This window comes from Elephas maximus, chromosome 8 (assembly GCF_024166365.1).
Source record: "Elephas maximus indicus isolate mEleMax1 chromosome 8, mEleMax1 primary haplotype, whole genome shotgun sequence".
In the NCBI taxonomy this organism is placed as follows: domain Eukaryota; kingdom Metazoa; phylum Chordata; class Mammalia; order Proboscidea; family Elephantidae; genus Elephas; species Elephas maximus.
In genome coordinates, this window is record NC_064826.1 from 43610680 (window position 1) to 43629472 (window position 18793).

Below are 18793 nucleotides of genomic sequence, written 5' to 3' on the forward strand. Positions count from 1 at the left end.
AAGGACTGGCAATCCAAGTGTTGGCAAGGCTGTAGAGCAGTTGGAACTCTCAGTCATTGCTGATGAAAGTGTAAATTGGAACCACGAGTTTGGAACTCTTTGGCAGTAGCCAGCAATTGCTCCAGCAATTTCACTTCTAGGTATATGCTCAGAAGACATGAGTGTCTTCCCAGAAGACATGTACAAAATTATACGTGGTGTAATTCCTAAGAGTAAGAAACTTGAAGTAACCCAAGTGTGTTGTTGTTATGTGATGTTGAATCAATTTTCCACTCATGGTGAGGCAGTAACAGAGCAGAACTGCCTTGTAGGGTTTTTCTAGACTGTAATCTTTATGGAGGATCCCTGGTGGTACAACTGTTTTAAGCATTTGGTTAGGCTGCTAATGAAAAGATCGGCTGTTTGAACCCACCCAGATGCTTGGCAGAAGAAAGTCCTAATGATTTGCTTCCATAAACATTACAGCCAAGAAAACCCTATAGGGCAGTTCTACACTGTCACCTGGGGTTGCTACGAGTTGAAAATCAACTCAATGGTACCTAACAACAACAACAACAAATCTTTATGGGAGTAGATGGCCAGGTTTTTCTCCCATGGAACTGCTGGGTGAGTTTGAACCACCAACTAGCAGCTGAGTGCTTGCACCACAAGGGCTCCTTAACCCAAGCGTAGAATGGATAAATCATGTTATACAATGGAATAAGATGTAACAATGAAGAAGACTGGAGTATTACTATATACGCAGATGAGTCTCACTGAAAGAAAGAAGCCAGACACAAAAGAGTACATTTTGTATGATTCCATTTATATGAAATTCAAGACAGGCAGAACTAATCTATGATGATAAAGATCAGAATAGTGGATGTCTCTGGAGCGGAGTACACATATCATCGAGCTGAAGACCTTAGATCTGTACACTTTATTGAATATAAATTATACCTCAATAAAAAAGAATAAAAGTTATGTATTATGTTTTCTCCTTCCCAGATATAAAACTCATTATTTATTCATTCATCCATTTTTCTACTGTTCTGCTACTTTTGAGAAAGATTCGAGGTGACTTACAAAGGTATAGATTTTATGTTGCTGAACTGAATTTATAAGTGAAGAAATCTGGGTGATGCTGTTTCTCAAACCAGAGGCGAGGGTAGGCCTCAGCTGACTGGAGCTTCCTAGCAGTCAATGCAAAGAAGAAAGCATGATTCTGCATCCAAAAGCTAACAGTCCAGCTGGTCAACAGAAGCACAGCCAGTCCTGAGACCTGAGAGAAATTTCTACCGTGCAGTCTCAGAAAAAGGTGACTGTGTGATCACAGTTTTAAGGGTTGTCAAACATCCCATCTCTGCGTCCCTTTAGCCCACATTTTCGCATCTACTCTACTCCCACCCCTGCCCTCATAGAATTTGGGGTGAGGCAGCACCCTGCTGGTAGTCAATGCCTCTCCTCTGTCTGTGCTGTGGGCCTGGCCACCAGACACCATTTACTTTCCCGGGTGTGGTTTAGGGGAAGCCATGCTTGTGGGGGTTGAGCTTTTGTTCTTGGGGGTGCCAGTATTGCCATCCTCACTTCTGGAACCTACACCTGCATCCTCACCCTGTCCTTTCCCACTCAGCCTATCTCCTTCCTTGTTGGTGGTCCTCAGTGGCCCCATCCCCTCACCAGCAGTGACCCTGTGAGTAGTAGTTCCCTGGGGGCTGGATTCTTTCCATTTTGGCGTTTCAGTTAATGGAGCTTTCCACTTCCTGGCTCCAGTTTTTGAGTTGAATTCATATATTTTCCCAGTTACTAGAAAGAAAAAAAACAAGGGCAATCACATAAACCAGGAAATTCAATGATTCTTCCCCTCTTCCATCTCCACCCTGCTCGACTCCCACTCCCAAGCAAAGATGAAGCATGCTAGAAGGTATGAGTAACTGAGAGATAGAACGCAGGCTACTGAATAGCACAAACAATCTTCACCGGCCTGCCCTTTCCATAAAAGATAAACTAAGGCAACTCAGGTAGCAAACATCAGGCCTGTCTGGACAGAAAAGTTTAGGAGAGTCTCCTGGCCATCTCAACTGCTAGGTGTGAAGGAGATTTACATCTTGAATTCCATGCGAGCTTAGGATAAATTAGGCTCAGTATCTAACGGGATTGCCAGTTACTTTCTGACTTATTTTGTTATAAAAGGCCCCTGAATCCCTGCTCTTAAAAGAATTCACCATGTGAGGAGAAAAAGAACTTGGTTTTTATTTACATTCAGTTAGCTTTGTAGACACAGGCGCACAAATCTGGCCCAAGTTGAGATGATGCGAGGGACCCATTTTTATTGTGTTGAAGCCAACAGATGCTAATTGGTGTGTTTGTTCACATTAGTCCAGTTGGACCATTTCTTTCTTCCTTTTTCCTCCTCTCAACAACACAAACCCAGGATAACAGCCTCTCAGGTCCCTGAATGTCACCCAGGAAGATCGAGTTTCAGGTGAGCCCATTTGTGCCCTCCCATCCAGCCTGAGTGGCCTCTCTGCTGCGGATCCCACCAGCACTTATGCTAATGTGGGCACATTATGGTAACAAGTACCTAATAATAGAGGGAAATTTCATTGCAGCGGCAGCAGCAGCCTCCCTGGAAAGGAGCCATCCTTCAGAAGAGGACCAGAGCGTTTTGCATATGAGACTGGCAGGGAGCCAACACACTTGCCTCCTGAATTTGGTTTCCTTCCCTTTATTCACATCTATAATTGAGTCTTTGTGAGCAGAGGGATGTGTGTAAAGGAGCTAAGTTTGGAGCTGATTTCACAGGGGTGATGAGAACTCTCAGAAGCCAGCTTCACCTTATGTTCCTCTTGCTGACCAAGAAGAAATTCTTGGCCATGATCTAGGGAAAAAAGAAGCCAAACTCGCCATTTCTCCGTATCTCCCGCTACCAATTAGATGGTGTTACTTGCACTCAGGGGTGTGGGGTGGCCCTGAGTGTCCCAGTGAGCAGGAAAAACTGCATGTTCTTGTGTTCACAATTCCCTAAATTGGTTCATGATTTAGGAAGGGAGGTAAGAAACAGGCATGATCCTTGAGTGAGAGTTTTTAAGGGGAAACTTGCTGAGGCCTCACACACACTCACACTCAACGTCTTTGCACATCTGCACGCCAGCCGCGCTCAGAGCAGGCCTCACCTTGTATTTCAACCTACAGTCCACACTGTAGGTGCAATGTAGCCAAACTGATTAACAAACTGAGTTAAGAGCAGGAAGCTGGATGAGGTCTTCCGTGACTCTACCAGCCTGGAATATGAAAAACTAAGGATACTTCCTTATGGATGGCATTGCCACTTCCTTACCTGGGTCTATGGCTTCTCCGTCAAAGACTGTGTTCATCTTGATTGTTTCCTAAGGTGAAGAAAAAAGAGCATCAAGCACAACCCCACACTCCTCCTCCCAGGCAAGGCTGCTCTCTCTCACAGGCCAAGTTTCTTTCTCATAGCCTCTTGACATTTATTTATTCAACAAGCACTGTGCTAGATGCTGGGGACACAGTGGTGAATAAAGTAGGTGTGGTTAGTGCCTGCACAAAGCTTGCAATCAAGTGGGAGCCGCTGACAAACAGGGGCTACAATGCAGTGGTAAGGCTATGATAGGGGGAACCTAGGAAGCTATGGGAGCGTGGGGGAATCTAATCCAGACTTGGGGGTTAGGAAAGCATCCTGGACAGAAGGGAGAGTAGAAGTGACATGCAACCCTGGCTAAGATCCACATTACCAAGTGGAATCACTGTCAGGCAGACTTGCAAAGCAGGCACAGCTGAGTACCCATGTGCTCCCACCTCTGGGCCCTGGCACCCCTGTCCTCTCCAGCTGTCTCCCCTTGCCTAGGCCAATGCACTGTTGCATGTGAGCCTGGCCTTCCTCACCTAAGCTCTGTGCTCCTGACCTAGTCCTTCCCCTGATCCGTGCTCTATGCCACACTTCAGGACCTAGTCTTTGCCTAATGTATCTGTCCCCCATTCCCATGAAAACACACTCTTCTGTCTTATGGGGCCAAGGTCAGATTGTTTAGTACCCTGATAAGGAAGGTGTCTGAGGCTCAATGGGGCCTTTCAACTCCCAATTTTACCATATAAATGAGCACCTACATACTTGCCCATAGCTTCTCGACTCAGAAGAGACAGAAAATGGGTATTACTGGGGTTTCATCCATTTGATCAACTAAGTAGTACCCCATTTTATATTGTCATGGGATTTCTTTATTTAACAGATTGATATCCCATAATTCTAAGGTGGTCTCCAAATGGCATCACCAAGGGTACTTGCCTTAGACAGTAAGGCCCAGGAGAAGAGATTGCCTCTTCCTCCTGTTTGTAGACTGACTAGGACTTACAAGCACTTATGTGATGGGTCTGAAGCATACCTTCCAGTGTACTGGATTGGCCTCCCCACTGTGCATCTCATCCCCGGAATTCACAGGTCTCAGATTACAACAAAGCCTTACTCTCAGGGGGTGGGGAAGAGCTGGAGGACTCACCTTTAAGTCTGTCACTTCCCAGTGGTGATTGGTTTCAGTAAAAGGAAAAAAAATATGGGAATGGGGTACAGAGGTAACTCTCCAGCTATCCTGTAACACTTCGCATTTGTGTGACACTTGGCAACTAAAAATATTTTCCCACCTGTCACCTCAGGGCAGCTGTCTTCACTCCCATTTCACAGATGAGGAATCTGAAGCTCAAAGAGGTCAGGATTCCCCAAGGTCATCTGCCTAAGTAGGCGGAGCCAACCCTGGGCCTGGGCCCGTAATCTTTATCGTTTTTCCTCAAGGTTGTGAAAGAGTGAAGAAAAAATAAATCCCACTGAAGGCTGAAGTGCCAGTTTTAGTCTTTAAGCTCCACTTCCCCCAACTTATGCTGCTAGAGGGCTGGTGCAGATAATAAACACCACTATTCAATATTTATGAAACCCAGTTCTTTTGCAAATATATCAGCAGACATGTTTAGTAGAGGGAACAAATTCTATCAGGGCCTCGTCACACAGCAATCTGTTCCGGTGGCCAAATACCAGCATCTCCCTGAATAATAAGTGTCTCCACAAGGCTGTGGCAGGGCCTGTTTGGGGGAATAGCACCTCCCACCAGCCAGCACCCAAGCAAGGGGCCCCAGCGCTGACCCACTCACCACCACAGTGGCTCTCTTTGTTGTCTTCATTTCTGCAGAGAATAGGACAGGCAGAAGTCAAGCTTCCTGGACACTAAATAACCTTAAAAATTCTACCCCCACAATGGCACTTCCCCTAAACAGGCTTTCAACTCAGTCTTGTAGACACAGCAAAGAATTTTCTGTCTCTAGACATGATTGTTGACAGCTTGCCATCTCAGAAAGAAAAAATATATACATACATATATACACATACCTATATATACATACATATATATACATATACACATATACACACATATGTATATATGACAGATGTTCCCTTATGGAGCCCTGGTGGAATCTACCAGCCGCTCCCTGGAAACCCTATAGGGTCGCTATGAGTCAGAATTGACTCCATGGCAACGGGTTTGAGTTTTGGTTATATACATATATATATATACACACACATACAAAAGAGCCCTGGTGGCACAGTGATTAAGCACTCAGCTACTAACTGAAAGGTCGACAGTTCAAACCCACCAGCCACTCCGAAGGAGAAAGATGTGGCAGTCTGCTTCTGTAAAGATTATAGACTGGTTTGGTTATATACATACACACACAGTTGAATTTTTTTTTTTTACTCTTTTTTCAGCTTATTCTTATTACTGGGCCTAGGAAATTAATTTTCAGAAGACTTTTTAAGAAAGAAAGATTGGGTTGATACATTTCACCCCAATGTGGGGATTTTTTACATCTATTTTCTAAGCCTTTTTAAAAAAGTAACTGGGATTGGAGATAGCTTGTGACAATCAAATTTATTAAAACAACAGTGTTCAATATGATCAATAACCATTATAAACAAAATGTTACCCCTGCTTAGATGTGCCTTGTGCACGTTAGACACACAAATACCTGTGGATGGAGTGGTTAGAGCATGCTTTTCTTAAACCCACTTCCTACTTCCTTGTCCTGTCTGCCCACAGCCTGGGGTCTCCTCCAAGCCACGATTGCCGGGGCAAGGTCATGGAGCTCCAGGTCACAGCGCTCTCAGGCCTGAAGCTATTCAGATGGGTCTCGTTTAATTCATCAACTTTCCTGAGATCACCCAGCTCTCCCAGATCACCAACTGTACCCAGCTCCTTTTTCTAACAAACCCGGTCTATATAATTTGTGAAAATGATCAAATCCATTATAACCCGAGAATCAAGTGTTGTTTGTTCTTTAAAAAGAGGAGTCTGAATGGGTTGGAGAGAGATGCTGATGAAGAGTGAGCTACTTGTATCAGGTGGACACTTGAGACTGTGTTGGCATCTCCTGTCTGGAGGGGAGATAGGAGGGTGGAGAGGGTTAGAAACTGGCAAAATTGTCATGAAAGGAGAGACTGGAAGGAGGGAGTGGGCTGACTCATTACGGGGAGAGTAAGTGGGAGTATGGAGTAAGATGTATATAAGCTTATATGTGACAGACTGACTTGATTTGTAAACTTTCACTTAAAGCACAATAAAAATTATTAAAAAAAAAAAAAGAGGAGTCTGTCCAAGACAGAGCATAAATTGTCCTCAGGGGAGGTCACACCCCTCTGTGCGCAGCAGTGAGTATACACCATCGTGGGGTGGATTACCAGTAAGTAGGGTATGCACAGGTTTAATTGTGTTTTCCTACTTGGGTTTCAACACATCGTTGATGTGGTGAAAGACAGGTGAAATTGTACACTACAGATTAGTAAATAAGCACAAGTAAGCCCATGCGTACCTTGCTTATTGGATAATCTATGTAACACAGGTTGTGTTCAACACAAGAGCCCTGGTGGTACACCGGTTAAGCACTTGGCTGCTAACTGAAAGGCCAGCAGTTGAAATCCATCAGCTGTTCCAAGGGAGAAAGATGTGGCAGTCTGCTTCTGTAAAGATTACAGCCTTAGAAACCCTACTCTGCAGTTCTACTCTGTACTATAGGGTCACTATGAGTCAGAATCAACTCAACACCAATGGGTTTTCTGGGTTTGGTGTTTAACACATGGAGAATGCTTGATTCCTGTCCCACTTGGTGTGGAACTGACCTCTGGATGCTTAAATCAAACTGACTGGATACGGATAGGGCTAAAATTAGGGGTCTGAGTGGGCCAATGGCACCAAGCACCCCACCCTTCCCTTTCTCCTGCTCCGCCATCCACTACTTCCTTCCAGCCACTGAAAACCTGCCAAGACGTGATTATTCTGGTTCTCTGCCCAACTGGAGCCCTTTAGGCTAGTACAACAGACCAGGCAGAACAAACAGAGATAGCAGGCCCTGTACATACCTTCTTTCTTCACCCTATGGAAAAAAAAAAGAGAGAAAGAGATATTAATTAACCTGAAAGTATTTGGTCCTGTGGTACCCACACGAAAACATAGGGTCCTCTGAGCAGCTGTGCTCCTTGGGCTCCAGGTGTGGATGGATTACCCAATAAGCCAAGCATGCACGGACTTAATTATGCCTACTTACTAATCTGTAGTGCACAATTTCACCTGTTTTTTATTGTTGACGTGGTGAAACCCATGTGAAATTGTGCGCTACAGATAAGTAAACAATTAGGCCAGTGTGTACCAAGCTTACTGGTTAATCTGCCCTTGTCAGGGGTTGACTGAAAGACAGGGCAGGTGTGAGGCCAAAAAGAAGGCTAGGCAGATGGATTCTGGGTGCCCGACCCTGCTCCAAAAAGAACAGTTCCATCGCTATTGGCTTCAGACAAGAAAATTCTGGGGGTATGATGAGTTTAAACCTATTGCTTTATGGAACTTCAAGGAAATGTATTTTCTCTGAAGATGACAGCTAGTGAGGACAAAATCAGTTGTCATCAAGTTGATTCTGACTCATGGTGACCCCACGTGTGCCAGAGTAGAACTGTGCTCCATAGGGTTTTCAGTGGCAGAAGAAGATCACAAGGCCTTTCTTACAAAGTACCTCTGGGTGAACTTGAACCTCCAACCTTTCTGTTAACAGCCAAGTGCATTAACTGCTTGCACTACTCAGTGAGGGCAGGACCACCCCCCTCAGACTTCACCAGCTATGCTTCCTGCCCTTCCTCTCTCCCTGGCAGCCAGCGAGCAGAAAGCCTGGCTCACAGAGCGGGGTTCAGCGGGTTTGCAGGGACCTTGGTTTCCTGCAACATGAAGAGCTGGACTCATCTCCAGGGCCCTTCCCATGGTAATCTTGGATTCTATAATTTTATGACTCCATTCTTTTCTAACTGACAAATGTTGGCTGTCATATATTACAACTAATTTCCAGAGAGGCCAGGTCTGAGCCTGAATACCTCACTAGTTTCTTTTAAGTCAGCCACGTTGGAAACAATTAATATTTAGAATTTAAGATAAAAACAGCTAGGTTCAAGGTGCATATTTACCACTCAGCCATAAATTGCATTTGAGTTCCAGTGTCTGTTGGATTACTTCCTTTAAGAACTTCTGCCCAAAACCCATACTGAGCACCACCATCCTTACAAGCTTAAGCGGCACTCTTCTGGAGACAATTTTTTTCAAATCAATTTGCAAGTAGAGCCCAAACAAAAATGCCGTTTTTTATTTCAGCAGATGCTCAAGGATTTCTTACCTTGAAGTCAAGGTTGCCAATAGCAACAACTTCCCCAGTAAATATGGCAAAATGCAATGCACATCTCTGTGCTAATACCTTATGCTTTTATACTGTCTTTCATCCATAGATTTTAAATGATTTGACAGTACTAATCTTCACAATACCTTTAAAAGGCACATGACTCTTATCACTCCTTTTCCCAGCGAGAAATTCTGAAACTCAGAGGTTCTAATACCACAAGATACTTGGGTGTAATGCCAGACTTGGAATCCAGAATCCTAAACCAACTCACACTCAACTGTGAGGAATAATGCAACAATAAAAATAATGGCTGTAGCGTCTAAGTATTTGCTATATATATATATATATATAAGGGAGAGTCTCTGAGTGGTATAAATGTATAACATGCTTAGCTGCTAACCACAAGGTTAGAGGTTCAAGTCCACCCAGCCTTGAAAGAAAGGCCTGGTGATCTACTTCTACAAAATCAGCCACTGAAAACCCTATGGAGCACAGTTCCACTCTGACACACATGGGGTTGCCATGAGTCAGAATTGACTCGATGGCAACTGGGTAGATATATCTCATTTTTATGTAAATAACGTGCGCCTTCTACGTTTGTTTGCCAACTGTGCCCTCCCCGTGAGGTATTTTCATAAGCGTGCTATGTTTTTTTTTTTTCCTCAGCAACATGTAAAAAAAATTGGCATAGCAGCACTTATGAAAATACTTCATGGGAGGAGGGCGTGGTTGGCAAACAAATGAAGCAGTATATCGAGAAGACTGTTAAGTGCTTTACTTGCATTTGCTCATTTAATGGCCTAGTTTTATAAATAAGGGAATTGAAGCTCACAGAGGTTGCCACTTGCCCAAAGCCACATGCCTAGAAAGCAGTAGAACCAGAATCTGAACTCAGGCTCATAATAAGAGCTACTGAGAATCTAAAAATATGGCTCTGGAGGCAGTTTGTAACAGTATAGTGCTCTCTCCACTTCACTCTAGTACCTCACTTCAGCCAGTACAAGACACTCCATAGACTGTCACAGTAAGAGGCATATTAGTGAGCAGGTGAGAGTAGGAGGGAGAGAAAATGCACCTCTGTTTCAACCCTTTCAAGAGTGAGAGATCATGCCACTTGCAAAAGCACAATGATTATTTAGTCACACAAAAGCCCAATTGAGTCATTGGAACCAAAAGCTTAATTCCATTTTTTATGCTTTTTCTGACTCCATCCAATCTTTTAAAAATCCTGCAAAAAAGGGGCACAGCATATTCTATCACTGCTCACAACAAGGCTTTACATAGCTTTTCTCCATGGCAAGGTTCCCCAAGGGTAGGAGCCCCCATTTCACTGAGAGTCTATCAAGGACAGGGCAGGTAGCCAGGGGAAGCCAAAAGAATTGTTTCATGGTCCAGCAGGTGATGAGGAGCGGACATCAGGGCCAAGGGAAGCTGAGATTCCTTCCCTCATATCTTCTTTTCATCCCTTCACTCCAGGCACCCTACCCTTTAGAGGAATACTGATTCTCCATCTTTCCTTCTCCTGACAAAACTGAAAACAGTGTACTAAAGGAAGTGATGGAAAGGGTCCAGCTCCCTGGTGACTTACAGAGGTTTCTTGTCCTTCCTGGCCTTGCAGGGGCAGTGTCTGTAGATGGCTTTGGCCAACAGGATGATCAGGGACACCAGGAGACCCAGAAGCAACATGGAGCCCAAGGTGATGACAAAAGGCACATACCACGCTGATGAAGAATACATGTTTTCCCTCTGGATCAGGTAGGTGATCCTGGGCTTGAATGATAGAAATGGAAAGGGTGAGTGGAGTGTGGTAGCATTGAGACATCCAGTATTCCCCCATATTGAGTGTTTACGTCTACTCTGTGTTCTTGCTCTATAAGGTGGACATCCGTGTGCTCATAATTTTTGCTGCTTCAGCCCATCACCTGACCAGTTGTCTTTCTAGACATCCATTAGATCAAAATCCAGAATATTTAGGGAACTGAAAAGCAACTCCAGGCCTAATTTCATTCTCTTTCTTCTCCTTCCCAAACACTACAAATGCCATTGGCTTTTTCTCTGCCAAAACATGGCATAACCCAGGGACTAATATAGCAATTGTCTCTCACTGGGAAGGCATGAGCCATGAAAGTTGTTTTTTTACACCTTGTAGGTTTTTCAGTGTTCACTCAACTACAAGCTGCCTCTGCCAGAGGAGTGGGCTGATATCACAGTGAAACCTCAAGTTCAGCATCTGCTTCCCAGGGCGGGAGACAGACAAACATGTTACAGAGATTTCAGAATTGGGGATGTCATAATTGGGTCATGCTTTAAGCCCAAGAAAGGTGGCAATTCCTTATTCAGGGGGCCCTACAGGCTCTACTATAACCAAAATCTTTAGGTTACCGTACGCCTCCATTCATTGGGGTTAATATTGATACAAGCAGAGGGGCAGTAAGCATTAACCAGCTTTTGGTAAGACTCTGAGAAGCAGAAGTTGGCCACCTTTCACAGGTGATTTTATAAGGTTCTGACATGTTTCCTCTGTCCTTTTGCAAGTATGGGGCTGCTGACCAGGGGTGCAGCTTTCACAAGCCAAGCGGAGGAGAGGGAACAAAAGAGTTAGCATAAATATAAGCCAGTTCCTCCAAAGAGCAGAGGAGATAATCCTGTTGTCAGAGTCCAAAACACCCTTTCCTTCACACTGATTCTGTTATGGCACCTGTTATTTCCTTCCTAACATTTACCACGATCTGTAATTATTTTACTAACTTGCTTACTTCTTTATTATCTGTCTACCCCTCTAGACCAGTGGCTCTCAATCTTTAGCCCATATCAGAATCTCCTGGATGCTTTATTAAAAACACAGATGGCTCTGTCCCACAGCCAATGTTTCTGATTCAGTCAGTCTGGGGATGTGGTTGGGTTCCAAGGTCCTTCCCTGGAGGTCATGGTGATGATCATGGTTGGGTGAGGAATAACTTTAATAATCTGGGTAGGTCTGGGAATTTGCATTTTTAACAAGCTCCCAGGTGATGCTGATGCTGCTGGTCCACAGAACACGCTTTGAGAACTACTGACATATATTAAAAGCTCCATGACAGTAGGGATCATTTTTGGCTTGTTCGCCAAAGTGACTGGCGCATTATCACCATTAAATCAACATTTGTGGATTAAATGAATGAATTTTTTTGGAGCAGAAGTCAGGAGTAGGAAACAAAATGATGCATGATGACTCTTCAAAAAAGGTGGGAAGCACCTGGGAGCTATCTGCTTTCATGGTCATTGACTAGCAATGGCTCTTAAGACCAAGCAGAGAAGGGGCTGGGAAGGTAGCAACTGGCCACATGCCCATGAAAATTAGTTCCTGTGCCACCAGCACCATAGGAGGTCAATGCCTTATCTATCACAAGTCCCTGCACAAACACACATTCTTCATTACCAGAATAGGAACAGTCCTATGAGTTCAAGGTCTCATTCAGTTCTTTATCTGCCACCCAATGACTACTCTGATCCAGCCCATGGTTGCCATCCCCAGCAGCATCTTGATACCTCAGCTCTTTCAGTCCATCCCACATTTCCCCTGTGTCAAAGGGCTTCATCGATTTAAATCGCAAGAGAATGTGGTTGGGGATTCGGGGACCAGAGACTTACCCTGGGGGTTGTCGTGATAATCGTGGTTGGGTGAGGAATAACTTTAATACTCAGTGTCACTGTCCCTGTTTCAACAAGAGCCTTGGCCTTCTTCCATCCAGACAGCAAGTTGTCGTCAGTTATGTAGACAAGCAGCTTGTAGTCCCAGATCTTATCAAACCTACCAGTATAGTCAAAGCGAGATGCAAGCAACAGGTGGGAGACGTTGGACCCAGCACTGGGTGAGAAGGTAAAATGATTATTGACATTGCCTAAAAGAGATTTGATACAAGGGTGTAGGGAAAAGGAAGAAAGGAGAGTAAGAAATAATAGTTTAGAAGAAAAGTACATTTGATCTTGTCCTCAAATGTCCACACCTAAAACGTACGCTGTGTTTTAGATATACAAGGGCTGGGTCAGTGTTATATACAGGTTTTAGCTGCATCTGAGATTTCACCCTTACAAGGAAATTCTTGCTTGCACCAGTGTGGCTGACGACAAGAATGAGAGTAGGAAAGTATGACAGCACACCTGTCCTATGAGAATTGGCCGCCATCTGGCTGAGCATCAGGCAGAGAGATTCAATAGTCCTGCTGCAGCCCCTTCCAGCCAATCTTTCTCCAAATGGCATTTACTTAAGTAACCACATGCTAACTTAAGCTCAGATAAAAGAGTGGACAACAGGAGGGTAGGACGGGCCACACACCCAGCTATAGACCAAGTTCACACCATGCATTCCATGGTGGCTGGTCACACTGATTACAGATGTCCCTGGGGTCCCCCAAAAGAAGGTGCCTCCTGCTTTTCAGGGATCCTGGCCCCAGGTTCTCCTGTATGTGCACACACATGCACACATACGCAGAGTTCTGTTAGGTCTCAGGGCTCACAGCTCACAGCTCAAGGAGCCTGGGGCAGAGAGGCTGCCAGCCTAACCACGTTCTTGCTCATTCCTCCAGCGGCTCCAGACTCATTACCGACTGAAAACCAGTAAATGGAGCAGGAGATGATGCAATTTTTACTCCCTTAGCAGCGAAGTGCACCATCAAGGCCTTAGGGCTCTCACTATGGATTATTTCCATCTTCAGCAACTGCAGTCTCGAGGCAGCATCTGCCCCTGGGTTTTGTGACACAGACAGCTTGGGAGGCTTCCTGCTGCTTGAGTTCCTGCTCTGCCAGGGCTCAGCAGGCGGCCGGGATGGATTTTACTCTTTCACGTGGAATTGCTCTGCTTGTTTGGGTTTAAATCTCTGGCCCCAGCGCTTCATCAGATGAGCTATTTTGGTCTAATTTCCATTGAGAGTGCTCTCCCCCCACCCCCCAACAATGGTATATTTTTAAAGAGAGAAAATGAATGAAGCGGAAGAGAATTCCTGAGGACACATTTCAAAAAGCACTTCATCTATTTAATCTATTATTACCCAGAGAGAGGACTGGGATTCCCTGCCTCCCATTACAAGCTTTCAGGAAAGGAGGTGGTTGAGGAATTGAACTATTTTTTTTTTTAATTACACTCGTATGATTTATGAATCTTTGAACTACTCTGGGTAATTGGGGGGGGGGTCACCATCAATGGGATTCATCCTTCCTCTGGCCTTTGGGCAGCCCTGTATGGGTGCCTGGGAAGAGTTAGGCGAGGACAAGGTAAAACCAAAGAGGAAGACTGGGGGCAGAGGAATCTTTAGACTCCTCACCCCAGCTTTCCCCATTCAACACACCCCCCACGATGGACACTGTGTGTGAGCACAGACCTCCACCCTATTCTCTCTAAATAGCTACTAAGGCCTGAGACACCAGGAATCCTCAAGAGCAGTGTCCAGGACTGTCGAAGCCAAGTATTGTACCTGGGCCAATAGAGTAACGAAAAGATCTAGGGCTGGAATCAAGGTCAGTGCACGTCAACTTGAAATTTTGAATATTTGTGCCAACTTTCAGATCCACTGGGATGGTCAGGAAAGAAGAGTTTGGGGTGCATATAGGTTTTTCATCATTTTCTTCAAGGATGTTCACAGTAACCTAGAGCAACAAGAAGGTGGTCATTCTCAATAGCTAACACTTATCAAGGGCTTACTGTGTGCCAGGTACTGGGCTAAGCACTTTTCCCTGGATTAGCTCATTTAACCTCATATGAAAGAGAATAATATGATTATTCCTTTTATAGATAAGGAAACTGAGGCTTAGAGAAGTTAGGTAATTGACCTAAAACCATACAGTTGGTAAGTGGCAGAGCTGAGATTTGAACCCAGGTCTGCCCTACTCCAAATCCTCTGCCATTCATTTCTATATTCTGTGTGTGTGTGCGTAGTACATGATTACATTCACATATCGCACATGCCCTCAGACACATCAGCTCATCCCCAAATGGTGCTGAGTTGTTTCTCCTGTAATGGTTACGAATTTATGGTGACCCATTACACTTTCTTTCTCACTGCCCTTGTGAATTGGGAATTCAGATTTTAACTTTGGAATATAGTGTGATGGTTCTCAATGTAGCTCCACATCCCTGGGCCACATTCCAGACTAAATACACTAGACTCTCTGGAGGTAGAGCCCAGGCATTGTGATTTTTTTTATGTTCCCCAGATGATTCTAAAATGCAGCCAGCGTTGGGAATCACTGGGATAGAACAAGTCTGTCTGGCTGAGGCAGGGTCTCATCTGTAACCTGGGCTATTAGTTCTGCACTAAGCCAGTGGTGCTCGCCGGCCACAGCCAGAGGCCAGCCTTTTCTCTTTCACAGCTGTCTCTTTTGCCTGGTGAACTGGAATATGGACTGGGATGGCTGTCAGCACAGAATCACATACTGTCAGCCTCGAAAGGGACTTATGTGATCATTTAGTTCATCACCCTTTTTAAAGCTTATGAATTTTGAGTCGTATTCATTCTACCTTTGATATTTGGGGATTTCAGCTATTTCTGAGCCCAGGGATAAAATAAAATGTTCACTCTAGTTAGCTCCCAAAGTGAGTCCACTCATTTTCCTCAAAAAAAAAAAAAAAAGCCTAACAAGCACCGCAGTTATCTCTGATGTAACACACCCTTCCCTCGGCTATCAATGCCAAGCCTCTCACATCATGAAAGACATCATCCCATTAATTCAAAGCAAGTCATCACAGGAACTGGACTCTTTGGGCATTGGGTTATCAACTGAATCTCCATTTAAGAGATAGAGAAATTGGAACACGGAGATAAACATTGCTCACATCCCAAGAAAATTGGGATCAAAGTTGAGAAATGAACTCCGTCTCCTGACTCTGAACCAGTCTTTCTCTACATCGCACAGGGCTTCCTGCTAAGAGTTCATTTTACCGTCATGCTTTTTCACTTCAATAATGGGAAAGACCCAGAAATAGTTCTGTCTGGGTGGCCTTCCCATTACCCTCAGCTAGTCCTGGTCGCTGACAGCATTGCCCTGTTAAACCCTTGCTTCTCAAAGAGTGGCTGCAAACCAGCGGCATCAGCACCACTTGGGAGCTTGTTAGAATGCAGAACCTTAGACATCAGGCATTCTGAATCAGAATCTGCATTTAACAAGATTCTCAACATCAAAGGTTGAGAAGCAGTATAGTGCCGCCTTTATTGTTGTTCTTAGCTGCCACTGAGTTGGCCCCCAACTCATGGCAACCCCATGCGCAATGGAACAAAACACTCCCCGGTACTGCACCAACCCCATGGTTGGTTGCAGATGGGACCGTTTTGATCCATCGAGTTTTCATTGGCTGATTTTCAGAAGCAGATCGCCAGGATTTCTTTGTCTGTCTTAGGAATCTTTGCTGAAACCTATTCAGCATCATAGCAACATGCAAGCCTCCACTGACAGATGGGTGGTGGCTATACATGAGGTGCGTTGGCCAGTAATTGAACCTAGGTCTCTGGCATGGAAGGCGAGAATTCTACCATTAAACCACCACTGCCCTATAGCACAATGTTAACCACATCATTTTAAGATCTACTCCACCCTTGTGTGTATGGGGGTGGGTTGAAACAGGACAAAACTTCTCTCGGGGGGAAATGCAGAGCTATGAAACCACCTCACTTCTGGGTAGCATGCATCTCACCATCAGCACACTGTGAAAGCAAAGGGAGATATAAAGGGCAACAAGAGGACACTTGTCCCACAGAGTGGCTTTGTGGATTCAGCAGATAGTGCAATGTCTGGTCATCAATCTCAGTGCTTCTCCAAGGCCCCCACAAATACGGATTTACAGACATCAACCTTCACTTCCTGGGCACTTCTGCATGTCCAGTTGTGCTGCTCTGGACACCAGTACTCATTTCCTGTCACATCTGCAGGCTGTGCCCTATGAAGGTTCCTATGGCCACAGCCAAACACCCTGAGGGTGCCAGAGCAGAGTGGCCTGAAGTCAGAGGCCTGTGTGAGCGTACCAAACAACAGCCGCACTCACAGTGACTGAGCTTGTATCCTCACTGTTGGTGGCCTGGATTCTGAGAATATAGGTGGGGGTGGTTTCATGGTCCGCTTTAGTCACTAGCTGGAGTTCTCCTGTCTTGGAATTAATCCAAAATATGTTTGGCTGCTGGAGGCTGGCCCCTCCACTGGAGATGGAGTATACAATGCTGCTCTGGGGGAAGTCCTTATCCGTCGCTTGTACCCATCCAATCCGGGCTCTAGCTGGAGGAAAAGAATATATCTGAGATTTGTACTGCTTTGGGGGGTGGGGTACAGGAACAGACAACCTACTTCACTACCATCCCCACTGCCAGAGGGAATGGCTTCTGGAGGCCTTTGTGTTGTTTTATAGGTTTTATATTTTCAATTCCATTAAAAAAAAAAAAAAAAAACCCATTGCCATTGAATCAGTTCTGACTCATGACGACACATGTGTTACAGAGTAGAACTGTCCCACAGGGTTTCCAAGGAGCGCCTGGTGGATTCAAACTGCTGACCTTTTGGTTAGCAGCTGAGCTCTTAACCACTCTGCCACCAGGGCTCTAAATGCTAGTAAAGAAGAGAGAAAATGTCTTTATTTTGTTTTTAAATGAAGGGAATCTGGGAATGGGGAAGCTTTATCTTTTCTATTTCAATTCTCTGAGTGAGCTGGATAAAAATAACAGTGGAGACCAGGAGAAAAGTTAGGCTACAAATAGGGAGGATTAGATGAATCAGGCAAACAGACAAAGCAGCAATCAGGGGTTTCTGAGAAATGCACTCTAATCAACAGTTTTGAAAATCAAGACTTCACCTGAAGGGCTCCTCAGCAGTGAGGACAATTTAAAAGAAAAATAAGGGTTGCAATAAACACCAGTCAGCTATGAATCACTGTGCAAAATACCATGCAGCACCTCTCAAAGGGAGCTTACCGCTGCAGAACCAGGGCTTCAAACTGGTTCGTTCTGGTTTGACCCCCTGCTGAGAATTTACATTTCCATCCCAGATACACTGATTCAGAATCTATGTTTTAACAAGATCCTGGCTGATTTTTGTAAGAGTCGATTGGGGATCTTGTTAAAATATAGATGTATACATAAGAATCACCTGGGAATTGTGTTAACTATAGGCATAAACATAAGAATCACCTGGGGATCATGCTAAAACTGTAGATTCTGATTCAGTATATCTGGGGTGGAACTACATATTCTCAGCAGGCGGTTGAACTGGAACAAACCAATTAGAAGCCCTGCGCAGAACATGCGTCTGGATGAGTGAGTCCATCAAGATCAGTGTGGTCTGTGTCTTAATTTGTTACCTACCTGACATTACTTCTGACACATTAAATACATAGGATGGCCTGTCAAAGACAAGAGGAAACTCATTTTCTGGGCTTGTTAGGATATAAATGTAGATGCTATCTAAAAACAAAAATAGAAAAAAAAATTAAATCTCAATATTCTATTCTTATTCGTTCATTTACTTTTTCAACATTTCTAAAGCATTTTATATGTACCAGTCTCTGGGTAAAATATTGGGGATACAAGGTGAATAAGACAGGGTGGTCCCTGGCCTCAAGGTGCTTAGGGTGTGTGCACTTTGATAAACCCAAGCACAGGGCACTATGGAAGCCGGAGGAGGACTGGCTTCCAGGAGGAGGTACACGCTGAGCCTTACAAGGACAGTTATACCAGTTGCTGCCAAGTTGATTTTGACTCATGTTGAACCCAAGTGTGCAGAGTAGAACTGCCCACCACAGGGTTTTCAAGGCTGTGACCTTTCAGAAGCAGATCACCAGTCCTGTCTTCTAAGTTGCCTCTGGTTGGGTTTGAACTGCCAGCCTTTTGGCTTGTAGTCAAGCACTTAACCACCCAGGGACTACAAGAACAGTTAGTCAGGCAAATGGGGCCAGAGGTGGGGATAGGGTAGGTGTTCTTGGCACACACAAAGATATCAAGGTATAAAACAGCTTAATGCACTCAGGAGAACTACAAGGTGTGTGGCCTAATTGGGAGGAAGTGGGTTTAGAGGGGAGTGACTGGAATTGAAGCCAGAGAATTAAGTAGGGGCCAGATGATCAAAGTCCTTGTGTGTGAAACCA

At 44.7% G+C, this 18793-nt stretch overlaps 1 protein-coding gene across 3 annotated transcripts in view; it reads right to left on the minus strand.

Moving 5' to 3' along the window:
- Window positions 1-793: 793 nt before the first annotated feature.
- Window positions 794-18793, minus strand: part of CDHR3 (cadherin related family member 3) — a 76545-nt gene continuing 58545 nt past the window's right edge. The window contains exons 11-19 of one of the 3 annotated variants that reach the window (XM_049893665.1): window positions 18015-18113; window positions 16709-16935; window positions 14148-14319; window positions 12328-12578; window positions 10286-10467; window positions 7403-7416; window positions 5143-5174; window positions 3320-3368; window positions 794-1785 (exon numbers count right to left, since the gene is read on the minus strand). In XM_049893665.1, coding sequence (XP_049749622.1) covers window positions 1481-1785; window positions 3320-3368; window positions 5143-5174; window positions 7403-7416; window positions 10286-10467; window positions 12328-12578; window positions 14148-14319; window positions 16709-16935; window positions 18015-18113 — 1331 coding nt within the window. In that variant the 3' untranslated portion in view covers window positions 794-1480. Of the gene's footprint in view, window positions 1786-3319; window positions 3369-5142; window positions 5175-5961; window positions 7417-10285; window positions 10468-12327; window positions 12579-14147; window positions 14320-16708; window positions 16936-18014; window positions 18114-18793 lie in introns of those variants that run through there. The other 2 variants (XM_049893663.1, XM_049893664.1) reach the window with 2 other exon arrangements.